The sequence below is a fragment of the Nycticebus coucang genome, chromosome 5 (assembly GCF_027406575.1).
Source record: "Nycticebus coucang isolate mNycCou1 chromosome 5, mNycCou1.pri, whole genome shotgun sequence".
In the NCBI taxonomy this organism is placed as follows: Eukaryota; Metazoa; Chordata; class Mammalia; order Primates; family Lorisidae; genus Nycticebus; species Nycticebus coucang.
Genome location: NC_069784.1, coordinates 84,387,598 through 84,401,260, shown reverse-complemented (window position 1 = coordinate 84,401,260; position 13,663 = coordinate 84,387,598). Strand labels below are relative to the sequence as shown.

Below are 13,663 nucleotides of genomic sequence, written 5' to 3'. Positions count from 1 at the left end.
GTGAGATTCTGTCTCAAAACAACAACAACAACAAAAAATTTATGGAAAGATATGATGATATAGTGAGGACCGTAGCCAGTCATCTAAAGCACAATGTGAGAAGAGTATAGAGCTGGCTTGCCCAGTAAGAATTGCCCTACTCGATCCTTATTTCCATGACTCTGTCTCGCTATTGAAATATTAGTGTTATTTAGTGTGTACTGTTCCTCTCTTGTAGATCTAGAGCAGAATTTTAATTCAACTTGTAGACTTTTCAGAATAATATTATTTAAAATTAGTGATATCTCTATATTTGCTAATTTTTTTCAGGACTATGTAATATGCAACATATATGTAAATTGAACCAAAATATTGTCTGGGGCCTGGTATATCTCTAGTTTGTCCACCAAGCTACTCACATATTTTTTTTTATTGAGTACTGCAAAAGTCTTCTAACTGGGCTCTTTGTACCACTTGGTTTCTTCCTATCTCTCCTTTCAAGTCGTTTTTCCACCCTAATGATAGAAGACCTTTTTGTTTTATTTTTTAAAATGCCTGATTATGTCACTGGCTATTTAATAAGATGCTGTCACATTGCAGTTGGATAAAGATCAAACCTCTCATGGCCTGTTCATCCTGTGGTGTGGTCCCTGTCTGCCCCCAGTCGCATCTCTTAATGAGCCTTGCTTGTGCTCATTCCTGTGCTGCAAGTACACTCCCCTTACCTGTTCTCTTCCCACACCCCTCTTTTACATCTGGCCTGTCTTTAGCTCTCAACTCAGGCCTCTGACTTTCCTGACAAATTTCTGTGCTGTCTGGTACTATCGCTGTTTTTCCTTTGTTGCATTTATTACCCGTGTGGTTTTACATTTACTTGTGTTTCTCTAGACCATCTGTCCATCTGTCTGTAGCCTCTGCCAGCTCCATGCCTAGAGCACTGCCTGATATATGGAAGGTGTGTAGTCTTTGTTGGCTGAATGAGTGTATGGATGGTGAAGTTTTTGTTTATATTAGCTAAAAGGAAAATGATTCTGTAGAACTTTAGTAAAAAAGATTTTACGATGTTAAATGTTACTTTCATTTATGACACTTTAATGACAATGAAGGTCTTCTGATTTTACACATATATTATAGTACTTGATAATTAAATGTTGTAAAGTGAGATCCTATAGACTACAAAGTAAGGAAAAAACCTCCAATGTCAAATATTCCAGGCTTCTCTCTACTGTGTTGTGTCTGAAACTATGCGGCTTCCTAAACATCTCCAGTAACAAAGGGCTCTGCGTTACCAGAGGCTACTCTGTTTTTCCATTTCTTCATGCTGAGCCAAAATTAGCCTGGTATAGTTTCTCCCCACTACTGTCAGTCTCTAAAGCAGTGGTTCTCAACCTTCCTAACGCCACGGCCCTGTAGTACAGTTCCTGTTGAGAACAGCTGCTCTAAATTAATAACTTCTCAACCCATGGGTCACAACCCACAGGAACTGTATTAAAAGGCCATGGCATTAGGAAGGTTGAGAACCACTGACTTACTAGCATTATCTCCTACTCAGGTGGAACCTTTTCAAATGAGTAGGCAACTCTCCTTTGCCCTTCCAACTTTATTTCTCCAGTTCTTCCCTCCACATCCAGTATTCTTGCCGTATTAGTTCTGGAAACAGCTTTGTCCTCCTGTCTTTCACTGTACTGTTTTTCTCTTCAGAATACTTTTCTTTTCACCCCCACTGTAAGCCCTCCCCCCAGCTCCCTCCCTTTAGATCTCGGGGAGGTCTCTTTGACACCCACCCCACCACTGTGTTAGTTGCCCCCTGTCTGTGCTCCCACAGCCCTTGTTTTATCCCTGAAACAGCTCAGCCATGCTTTATTGCGGTTTCTTTAGCCCAGACGGTTATCTGCAAGAAAGGAGACCACATGTCTCCAGTGTTCCTCGCTGCATCCTCCCCTGCCTTTTTATTTTTGACTGAATAAATTTGAGGACACCAACTGTACTATTCTCCAAGTTAGCATCCATTCACGCGGCCTGATGTGATTTCACCGTCTTCTGGACATACTCCAGCTTGTCAGGGCCCCTCTTCAGTGAGACACTGGGAATCAGTCAGTGTTCCAGGTGAAGTACGGCCTGGACTACATCGAACATGTTATTTCCGTAAGCTTAGAATCTTAGGGATTTTTTTTCATTCATTTTTTCTTTTTTTTAAATTCCTTCCCTTAAGAACAAAATGTCTTATTCTCTTTTGGTTGTGAGCTAATTTTTGAGTCTAATTCAGTACTGTTCTTTTTTTTTTTAAGGGTGTTAATGAAGTGAATTTAAAGAAATGGTGTTTTAGAAACAGTTACTTAATTTACTCAAGCTCCTAGTCTGTACTTTAGGTTAACTACTGCCTTGTGTGAAAATTACTGGTCAGAGGTTTGCTTTTCTGAATACTGTCTTAATTTTTGTCAGCCAGTTCATTACCGTTTCTTTCCCTGACGTTTTCAGTAGTGCATTCTGAAAGGGACAAGTGTTTCAGTGATAATGATGATTGGGAAGTGGGATGAATTCCTTAACTTTCTTGTTTGAGAAGGTAGAAAAACAACATTTATAGGAGATTATATATGCTAGTAGAGAAGACTTTTTGAGAGATAGAAGGGGAAAGGGAGTAGAACAAAGAAAATACAGGAGCTGAGGAAAAATAGATTGCAAAAAATTAACAAGGAGAGAGAATGTAATTTACTGGTGCCTGGATCACCTGCCACATGCTTCCAGGGTTAGATACTTTACCCAAGTTGTCTCTTCCATACAATGACTACAGAAGGCAGACATTGTTACCCTCATTTTATAGAAATATGACAGCCTCTTAATTGTACAGCTACTCAACGACAGAAGAATTTTTCAGACCTACATTTGTCTGGTTCTAAAGCCAACTGTTCTATGAAATCAATATATAACCACCTACACACTCATACGAATCGCAAAACATAACTATAGTCCAGAAAGTAGAAGGGAAGAGGAGAGAGGGGGAGGGGGGATATGGGAGGAGGGAGGGTATTTGGGGGGACCTCACCTAATGTGCATGATGAATGGTACATTTCAAAACTACTAAGAAATGAGTATAATTGCAATGGATGTGTTAGTTTAATGTAAACATTTCACATTGTATATCAAATCAGTACACTGAACCCCTTAAATGCATCAATGTACAGTTATAATTTAATAAAAAATAATAAAAATAAATAAATAAAACCAACTGTTCTAACTGGGCATAGCACGTAGTTTTGTGCATGAGATGAAGCTGATGGAGAGTTGTTAAATAGCATAACGGTTAAGGGTAGATATGGACTCCGAAGCCTGTGGGCCTGGGTTCAGATACGGGCTCTGGTGAGGCCCTGTCACCTACCAGCCATGTTACTGTGAATAAGTTGCCTGATCTATGTGCCCGATTGTCCTCATCTGTAAAATGAAGCTAATTGTGGTACCTTCCTCTTAGAGTTGTAAATAATTTAGTTAATCTGGACTAAGATTTATACGGGAACTCCTAGCATACAAAAAGCCATATTTAAAGCACAATGTAAGTGTTTGGTGCTGTCATTATGAGTACTAGTACGTGTGTGTCTGTGAAAGGTCCCATCTCTGAGAAGTCTGAGGAAGATGTTGTCGGAGCTGCTGCATCAGGGTGACTTGGTCAGACTCGTCCGCAGCTGCACCTCCTGGAGTACTTACTGTGCAATCAGACCCTTTGTCCTTGACCTGGCCCAACCCCCAAAATACACAGACACACATACCCCCACCTTCATTTTTTCTCTTTCTAAAATTAAAAGCCAATTCAGATTTTAATATTATAATTATTTAATATTATAATAAAAGAAAGGAAGACTAAAGATTCACTGCAAGTAATACATAAATAAGGATCTAGTAGTCTAAGTTAAAATTTGCAATTCAAAGTGAAAAATTTAGAACACTTATTTTACATTTTCTGTTTCCAAAATAGGGTGCTTTCTAGCCTCCCTGCAATTCAGCTCCATAGGGTTTAAGCAGATTGTTACATGGTAATAGTTTGGGGACATTTCTGATGATTATTTGCTTCTATTGTGAAGTAACTTTATTATTTTAATTTTCTTTTGCTGGTAAATTAGAACTTTAAAAAAAATCACTAACCTTTTCTAACTTGCTGTTAATCACTTATTTGAGGAGAAAATATGGACAGGGAAAGAATAATAGCTGTTTCTTTGCAGAGAAAGTAAAGATGTGTCTTATTTTGAAACTGGTGAAGGGTAAGAAAGGGCCCTTTGAAAAATTTCTGTTTGGAGGCTTGAGGGGCAAAGATTTTTTTTTTTTTTTTTTGTAGAGACAGAGTCTCACTTTACCACCCTCGGGTAGAGTGCCATGACATCACACGGCTCACAGCAACCTCCAGCTCTTGGGCTTCTGCGATTCTCCTGCCTCAGCCTGCCAAGCAGCTGGGACTACAGGCGCCTGCCACAATGCCCGGCTGTTTTTTTGTTGCAGTTCGGCCGGGGGTGGGTTTGAACCCGCCACCCTCGGTATATGGGACCGGGGCAAAGATTTTTAAGTAAAGGACTGTTCTGGGGTTTTTGGGCTTTGTTAGCTTAATTAGCTTGAAAGTCTTAATAATTCAATGAAGTATTACAGTACTAATTTATAATACTTTTCACCACATTCAAAAACTATATTTGTGGGGTGGCGCCTGTGGCTCAAGGAGTAGGGCGCCGGTCCCATATGCCAGAGGTGGCAGGTTCAAACCCAGCCCCGGCCAAAAACCACAAAAACTATATTTGTAATAGCCGGGCGTTGTGGCGGGCGCCTGTAGTCCCAGCTACTCGGGAGGCTGAGGCAAGAGAATCGCTTAAGCCCAGGAGTTGGAGGTTGCTGTGAGCTGTGTGAGGCCACGGCACTCTACCGAGGGCCATAAAGTGAGACTCTGTCTCTACAAAAAAAAAAAAAAAACTATATTTGTGTTATTATTTATGCTGTAATATAAGCTATTTGATTAGTGCTCATTAGCATTGGTCTGAATATTAATTTATTATAATGTATTGCCCATAGTTTTCCTTTTCTTCTCTTTTTTATGATGCCATTTAGTTCTTATATGACAACCATTTATAATACTTTAAAAAGAAAACATAAGCCTAGAAAGTATTCCTAGCTTCGGCAGAAATTATAAAAGTTCAAAATTCATCGCAAACAAAACAAAACATTCTAAGTTAAAGCCCTATCATTGCCTAGAATGATAATGCTTTTTGTAAGTAATAAGAAATGGTCCAATTTTTGCTAATAGCATTTATTTCATTTCCATTTCCTTATCAAATAATTTTTTTAAGTGTTTTGGTTTGGTTTAATCCTTTCATTCTCTGAGCTGCTTCTCTACCTGTGAAGACAAATCAAATCTTTTTTTTACTTCTCCCCCTTACCGCCAATATCACTTCGTCTAAGCCAAACAATTTATGTTGCCATCAGCTACCGTGAGGCAGTTTAGAAACATGGTCTTGTTATCAGAGGGAATGATTCAGATTGAGAGGTATGGGATGTAGACCGCGGGAAGACACAGAAAGAGGAAGGGCCTGTAGGTGTCTTTATGGTAATTTTATAGCTTGATCTGACAGATCCTGCAAGGGTATATTAATCCTTTTCTTTCTTTACTTGTTGGCAGGGAACTTGTACATGACAGCCGGCAAAACCTGCATTTGAGGGGCTTGGTGGTGTTACTCATTTCTAAAGCAGCTGGGCCCAGCAGTGTGAATGCTTCGTGTCAGCACTATGACGTGGTCAGTGGGATCTACTCGTGGTAAGAAGAAATTAGACATTGCTTTCGAAATTGTGTTTTCTTTTTTTTTTTTTTGTAGAGACAGAGACTTTATGGCCCTAGGTAGAGTGCCGTGGCCTCACACAGCTCACAGCAACCTCCAACTCCTGGGCTTAAGCGATTCTCTTGCCTCAGCCTCCCGAGTAGCTGGGACTACACGCGCCTGCCACAACACCCGGCTATTTTTTGGTTGCAGTTTGGCTGGGGCAGGTTTGAACCTGCCACCCTCGGTATATGGGGCCGGCGCCTTACTGACTGAGTCACAGGCGCTGCCCGAAATTGTGTTTTCTTTTACTGAACAGTGATCAGTGAAAAGATCATTATTTAGCTCTTTGTCATCCTCTGATTCGTAGGTAGATTAAATGGGTTTCTAGCCCAGGCTTGGTGGCTCACGCCTGTAATCCCACCACTCTGGGAGGCTGAGGTGGGTGGATTGCTCGAGCTCAGGAGTTGGAGACCAACCTGAGGAAGAGTGAGACCCCGTCTCTGAAAACTAGCTAGGTGTTGTGGCAGGGACCTTTAATCCCAGATACACGGGAGGCTTGAGCCTGAGTTTGTCTGAAAAAAAAAAAAAAAAAAGATTTCTATTGTTTCTAATAAGTCAGTCTTGGTTAGCTCTATGCTTGTACCTTGGGTATTTAAAGGCTTCTATCCACCACCCTCCCCACCCAAACCCCATTATGGTTATCATTGTGTCTCTTTAGACACCTGTGTGTCACTTAGCTCAGATTTTTTTGGATTTTTAAACCTACTCAATGTAATATCTAGTTGTATAAAGATTGATGTTTCTACCATTTAGAAGGAATCTACTTTTTTACTGGTTACTGGAATAAGAAAATTTTATATCTTACATATTTAGATTAAAAAACAAATTTCTAAGTCTGTACATATTACTCATTTTTTGCTGCATATAAAATGAACTTAAATTTTTCAGTTTTGTTTTAAAAAATAACTACATATGTTTTTAGTAACTATGTGAGGAATAATTTTATTTAATTCTAGCAGTATGTTTAACGCTGTGTTAAAAGTTTATATAGCAATAATAATCTGCAGGTGGACTTTGACAAATGTTAAACAACCCTAGATGAGAAAATTGTTTTCACAAAAAGAAGCATTTCTAGAAACTTTGACTTACAGCTAATTGACCTTGTTGATTTACTTTAAAAATCAGTCTACATCTTTGATATTTTTTGAATCCTAGCAGTCTTACTTACATTATTTTTTTCTTCCATAATATTTAGAGATGACTCTTTCTTACCAGCTATGAAGTCCAATGATCCTTACTAAAAAGCAGATATTACTATTGTGGCTACAAATACCTGCTCTTCCAGCCAATGTAATTTTTTTCTTTTTTAAACCTTGTACCATTTATCCATTCTTAGTATCTTCTCTGTAAGGGATATGTTGGGGTCACTTTCATTACCTACTTACACTGAAATAATTTTTATTTGTTTAGTGATTTTAGGTTACTAATCATTTTTATGAAAGTCATCCATCCTATTTTAGCTTTATATTAACAATAATGCCATAGGTAAGGATTGTTACACTTATTTTACTCTTAAGAAAACTTTGATTTCGGGTGGTGCCTGTGGCTCAAGGAGTGGGGCGCCTGTCCCATATGCTGGAGGTGGTGGGTTCAAACCCAGCCCCAGCCAAAAGCCACAAAAAAAAAAAAAAAAGAAAAGAAAACTTTGATTTAAAAATCTGGAAACTTGGGCGGTGCCTGTGGCTCAAAGGCAGGGCGCCAGCCCCATATGCCAGAGGTGGCGGGTTCAAACCTAACCCTGGCCAAAAACCGCAAAAAAAAAAAAAAAAAAATCTGGAAACTTTTTCAGATGATACAGCTGGCAAAATGGAGAAAGTTGAAGCTCTAACTGTAATTTTCTTCCATCCAAATCTCATGTGGGTTTTTTTTTCTTGATTCCATTTCACCTTTTTAGTCTGTTTCAAAGAATATATTTCAGTGTAGACTAGTCATTAATTCAGTGCACCAAAAAAATCTTGTGTTTCTTGAAAATATTTTATTTATTTATTTTTTAAGCTCAAATTGCCTGCCCTTTTTTTTTTTTTTTTTTAATTGTTTGGGATTCATTGAGGGTACAAAGAATTAGGTTATACTGATTGCAGTTGTTAGGTAAAAGTCCCTCTTGTAATTGTGGCCTACCCCCAAAAGGTATGCCATACACTGTGATCCCCCCAGCACCTTCCCTCCTCCCCTCTACCTGATCCCTGATTCCCTACCCCATCCCTTGTATTAGATCATCTACTGCCTTCATATTAGAATTCAGTACATTGGATTCTTGCTTCCCTATTCTTATGATGCTTTACTAAGAAGAATATGTTCCACCTCTATCCAGGTTAATACAAAAGATGCAAAGTCTCCATCTTTTTTAATGGCTGAATAGTATTCCATGGTATACATATACCACAGCTTGTTAATCCATTCTTGGGTTGGTGAGCATTTAGGTTGCTTCCACATTTTGGCAATTGTAAATTGAGCTTCGATAAACAGTCTTTTAACGCAAATGTCCGTATGATTAAAGTATTTTTTTTCTTCTGGGTAGATGCCTAGTAATGGGATTGCAGAATCAAATGGGAGGTCTAATTTGAGTTCTTTGAGGATTCTCCATTCTTCCTTACATAAAGGTTGTATTAGTTTTCAGTCCCACCAGCAGTGTAAAAGTGTTCCCTTCTCTGCACATCCACGCCAGCATCTGTACCTTTTGAGACTTTGTGATGTGGGCCATTCTCACGGGGGTTAGGTGATATCTCAGGGTGGTTTTGATTTGCATTTCTCTGATGATTAGGGACAATGACCATTTTTTCAAATGTTTATTAGCTTTTCATCTTGTCTTCATCAGAGAAGGTTCTGTTCATGTCTCTTGCCCAGAGGTAGATGGGAGTGTTTACTCTTTTTCTGTTGATTAATTTGAGTTCTTTGTAGATTCTAGTTATGAACCCTTTGTCAGATTGATACCCTGCAAATATTTCCCATTCTGAAGGTTGTCTTTTCGCTTTACCTGTTGCGTCCTTAGCTTAATTAAGTCACATTTGTTAATTTTTGTTTTTGAGATGTCCGCTGAAGTCTTTGTCATAAAATCTTTCCTCAGTTCAGAAAAAAACCAGTGTAGCTAAGGCTATTCTTAGTAATAAAAACAAAGTCAGAAGCATCACCCTACCAGATTTAAGGCTATATTACAAGTCCACAGTAATCAAAACAGCATGGTATTGGCACAAAAATAGGGACATAGACTGTGGAACAGAGTAGAAAACCAAGAGATGAAAAAAAAATAAGTAAAAAAAATAATAATAATAAATAAAAAAAAAAAAAGAAAACCAAGAGATGAAATCAGTCTCTACTTGCTATGTGATGTGATAAACCAAACAAAAGCATACAGTGAGGAAAAGAATCCCTATTCAACAAATGGTGCTGGGAGAACTGGATAACCGCATGTAAAAGACTGAAACTCAACCCACACCTTTCACCACTTACAAAAATTGACTCAAGATGGATAAGAGATTTAAATCTAAGACACAAAATGATGAAAATCTTGGAAGAAAGTGCGGAGAAAACTCTTCAAAAAATTTTAAATGAAAAGTTACTTGGCAAATCTTTAATACATGCACATCCTTCCCTAAAACCTTTTTGGATTAGAGCTCTAAAGTTTACCTTATAAATTTTGTAGAAAATTTGGGGTCATAGATAAGATAAACCCTTAGCTAAGTTTAATTGAGATCACTTAAGAAAATACATAAAGATTTGGAACAACTAGTAACCTGTTAGTCCCTGGGAAGCAAATGACCTCTCACTACCTATATCCCATGTATGTATCTCTGTTGCCTGTTCGGAATTCCATCGGCTTTTAGTCTGCTGACTGCGACTCTGTCTTATTGGTCAGTCATGTGCTTGTACACTTGGGTAACCCCATGTCATCTAAAGAACACCAGCTATGTTTTATTATCTCTAATCCTAAAATAACTCTCGGAAAGCACTACTTGATGCATAATAGGTGATCAGTAAATATTTGTTGGATAAGTGAATCCCCATTTTATAGAAGAGATGACCAATATTGAGGTTAAAACTCTTCTAAAATATTCTAGGTAGACAGTGATAATTTTGGGATTGCAGTCCTATTTTTATTCTAAAGTGTGTCATCATTGTACTAGGCAGGTGCTCTGATCCATGTGTACAACATAGTGTACAGTGTATGCACGGATAATGTGAAACTTTGGCCCTTTAAGTTCTTACCTACCCTCTAGAAACAATTGCATTACTTCTGATCATTCACATAACATTTGGTAGGCGGTTTTTGTAATCTAAGCAGTCTGAGTAAAAGTACTTTACAAAAGAATAGATATACATAATGAACATAAAAACTTGCCAAATAACATAAATAAGTTTCATACTCAAGTGTATAGAATCCACAATTACATTTAGGGAATAATTCTGGCAAATAGTTCCAGGCTATTTTCTGCAACCAAACTTGATCTAGTAACTCACTGGGGTGTTTGGGTGCTTTACCCACTTGTTAATGTGAAGAAGTAATTTGGTATAGTACTATGAGAATGCGTTAATTTGTTTCTCTACCCCTGAAGTCATTGTTTAGCTCCTGCTTCTTTAATTGTTCAAGTGTAAATTTTGCTGGAGGCTTGTATCTATAATGCCACAGTGAATTTTTTTTTTTTTTTTATTGTTGGGGATTCATTGAGGGTACAATAAGCCAGTTACACTGATTGCAATTGTTAGGTAAAGTCCCTCTTGCAATCATGTCTTGCCCCCATAAAGTGTGACACACACTAAGGCCCCACCCTCCTCCCTCCATCCCTCTTTCTGCTTCCCCCCCATAACCTTAATTGTCATTAATTGTCCTCATATCAAGATTGAGTACATAGGATTCATGCGAGAGAAGGGAACACTTTTACACTGCTGGTGGGACTGCAAACTAGTACAACCTTTCTGGAAGGAAGTATGGAGAAACCTCAAGGCACTCAGCCACAGTGAATTTTTTAACATTTGAGGTGCTTTTTAATTCATCTCCAGACTAGTGGGATTTACACTGTTGGTGTTTTCTCTCATAAACTTGGCTTTAATGTCAGATAATTGGATCTGAGTAAATTACTAAGGGACCAAGCTTCATCTCTTGTTTGGCCTTAAAGGTATAACTGGAGCTTGTGGGTGTATCTAGTAAACTTATCACCTGGTGGCCAAGAAAGGCAGAATTTAGGCTAAAATGTAATCACCTCATTTTAAAAAACAGGCAAGAGAGCCACATTTATAAAAATGTGCTATAAATATGTAAAATAGCCTTTTTTTGTCAATGAGGCCATGGGCTTTAGGTTCATTTTACCAACCCAGGCTTTTAAAATATGGGTTGCAAAACTAGTCAAAAAAGTATTGCTAAATTAGCAAGTATCTCTAGCCATAATTGAGAAAGTAGATTTTTCTAATTCAGGTGAATTTTTTAACTAATTTGTCTGCTGTATCAGTTCCTTTATCACGAACTGACTCATTTTCCCTGTCTACCTAGAAGTTAAAAATAGACCACAAACTTAATTCTACCTTCATTCACTGAAATTTCTCAATATATGGTGGAAGAGACTGAAGGAAGCATGCCAAACACATTTTCTTTTCTTCTTGAGTATCCAGCTGAACTACATCTCCCAGCTTCCCTTGCAGCTGATGGGCCATGTGCTGAGATCTAGACAATAGGGTATGAGCAGAAGTGATACCTGACCACAAAAATCTTGCATGTGTTACTCCTTGAGTAGATAATTTGGAAAGAGACCCATTTAAGATGAAAAATGCCTGTATTCCTGAATCACTCTTGGAGGAAAGCTACATGCCCATCAGGAACATCCACGTAGACTTGATGTATGAGAGGAAAAATTTATTTGTTAAGCCAGTTACATTTTAGGGTTTAAAGATTATTCAGGCATTCATTCAGGTGTTGTTTAGTGTCTACTCATTGCCAGTTTGGCTACTAGGAAAAATGTCAAGTAGAGAAACAGACTTATGTCCTACTAGGGAGAGCTTACATTCTAATAGAGAGAGAAAAAATATGCAAGAAACAAACAATTAAGAAAATTTCAGTAAATTTTAAGTCCTTTGAAGAAAATACTGAAAAACAGGGTAAAGAGTGACTGGCATTTGTGTATACTGAGGGGGGGTGTTACTACTTCAAAGAAGTTGGTCAAGGAAGATCCTCTGAGGAGGTGGATCACCTGAGTCTGGAATGATGTGGAGGTAGCCACAGAAGGATACGGAGCAGAGGGAACAGCATGTGCAAATGCCCTGAGGTAGGAATGAGCCTGGCATATTCAAGGAAGAAGGCCAGTATGATTATTTCAGAGTGAATGAAGGGAAGATTTGTGAAAGATAAAGAAGAGAGCCAGAGGCTAGATCAGGTAGGACCTGATAGGTCTTGGTAAGAATTTTATTTTATTTATTTATTTATTTTTGTTGTTGTTGCAGTTTTTGGCCAGGGCTCGGCTTAAACCCCCGCCCCAGCTTCCCTCAGCAGGGGGGCCAGCACCCTACTCCTTAAGCTACAGGCACCACCCAGAATTTTAGATTTTGTTCTAATTAACTGGGAAGGAAAGAGTCGAAGAATGTTCTAGTTTGTGGGCGGCGCCTGTGGCTCAGTGAGTAGGGCGCCGGCCCCATATACCGAGGGTGACGGGTTCAAACCCGGCCCCGGCCAAACTGCAACCAAAAAATAGCTGGGTGTTGTGGCGGGCACCTGTAGTCCCAGCTACTTGGGAGGCTGAGGCAAGAGAATCGCTTAAGCCCAGGAGTTGGAGGTTGCTGTGAGCTGTGTGAGGCCACGGCACTCTACCGAGGGCCATAAAGTGAGACTCTGTCTCTACAAAAAAAAAAAAAAAAAAGAAAAGAATGTTCTAGTTTGTTTGTTTAGCTGGGGAAGAATATGGTCTGATTTACATGTTAAAAGATGAGCCAGGCTGCTATGTAGCCAATGGGCTGTAAAGGCATAACCAGGATGTGGAAGATGGGAGCAGGAAAAAGCTTAACAGGATGTTCTGGCTGGAACCAGGGCCTGGAGTTCTGATGTTTTGTATGGGTTAGGGTTAGCTATCTCTCTGCCCCAGTTTGTATTATCAGATTTACTAATTTAGCAGGATCTTCCTTTGCAAAAAGGGATCAGAGATGTAGCCCCCCTTTTCTAAGGGATGTATCCTGGAGAAGCAGTGGGAAGCCATTCTGGGGACAGCAGAGTGGACTTGGAATCTGGAAACAGACTGCACCACCTGTGGTTTGAAGCATTAAATGAGTAAACAGCATAATGCAGGACATGGTAAGCATCCTGTGTTTCCTCTTATTCTTAGTTATTGTCACCAAGATATTTAAGAAAGAGGGACACAATAATATGTTTGTGCTCTACAGCATGATTAACTGATGCTTAGAAGATGACCCCAAGAGGTAAGGTCCAAGAGATAGAGTCAGCCAAGGAATTACTGAAGTAGACTAGGCAAGAGCTGAGAGGGAAAGCAGAGGCTTAGAGAGGCTATGGAATTTTTGCCCTTAGCATGCAGTTAAAAATTGGCTGAGCCAGACTCAGACCCATTAGGTCCTATGATATTATTTCTCTTTTCCTGTCAACATCTCCCAATTTCTGTTCCAGGGAAAGGGCATAACTGTTTAGTGCAATAAAAGGTCCTATGGTGAAATAAGTACAGGTATGCCAGGTTAAACAGAGTTTAAAAGATTTCTTCATTCAGAATTGTCAGGAGTTTTACATACATCTGATGCGTATCACAAATCTTTAAGAGGAGATTACCAAATTATTTGCCTATAGAACCCTTTGGCTCCTGTCAGTAGTACATCTTGTGGACTGCTGCAAAAGCTTGGTAAATGTTCTTCTATTT

At 38.9% G+C, this 13,663-nt stretch overlaps 1 protein-coding gene across 4 annotated transcripts in view; it reads left to right on the top strand.

The window, feature by feature from the left end:
• The window catches only part of PDSS2 (decaprenyl diphosphate synthase subunit 2), a 306,042-nt gene that overhangs the window by 99,115 nt on the left and 193,264 nt on the right, over nucleotides 1–13,663 (top strand). For 3 of the 4 annotated variants that reach the window (XM_053590490.1, XM_053590488.1, XM_053590487.1), the window contains exon 2: nucleotides 5,627–5,761. The exons of the other annotated variant lie outside the window; for it this stretch is intronic. In XM_053590490.1, coding sequence (XP_053446465.1) covers nucleotides 5,627–5,761 — 135 coding nt within the window. The remainder of the gene's footprint in view (nucleotides 1–5,626; nucleotides 5,762–13,663) is intronic. 4 annotated transcript variants of the gene reach the window in all.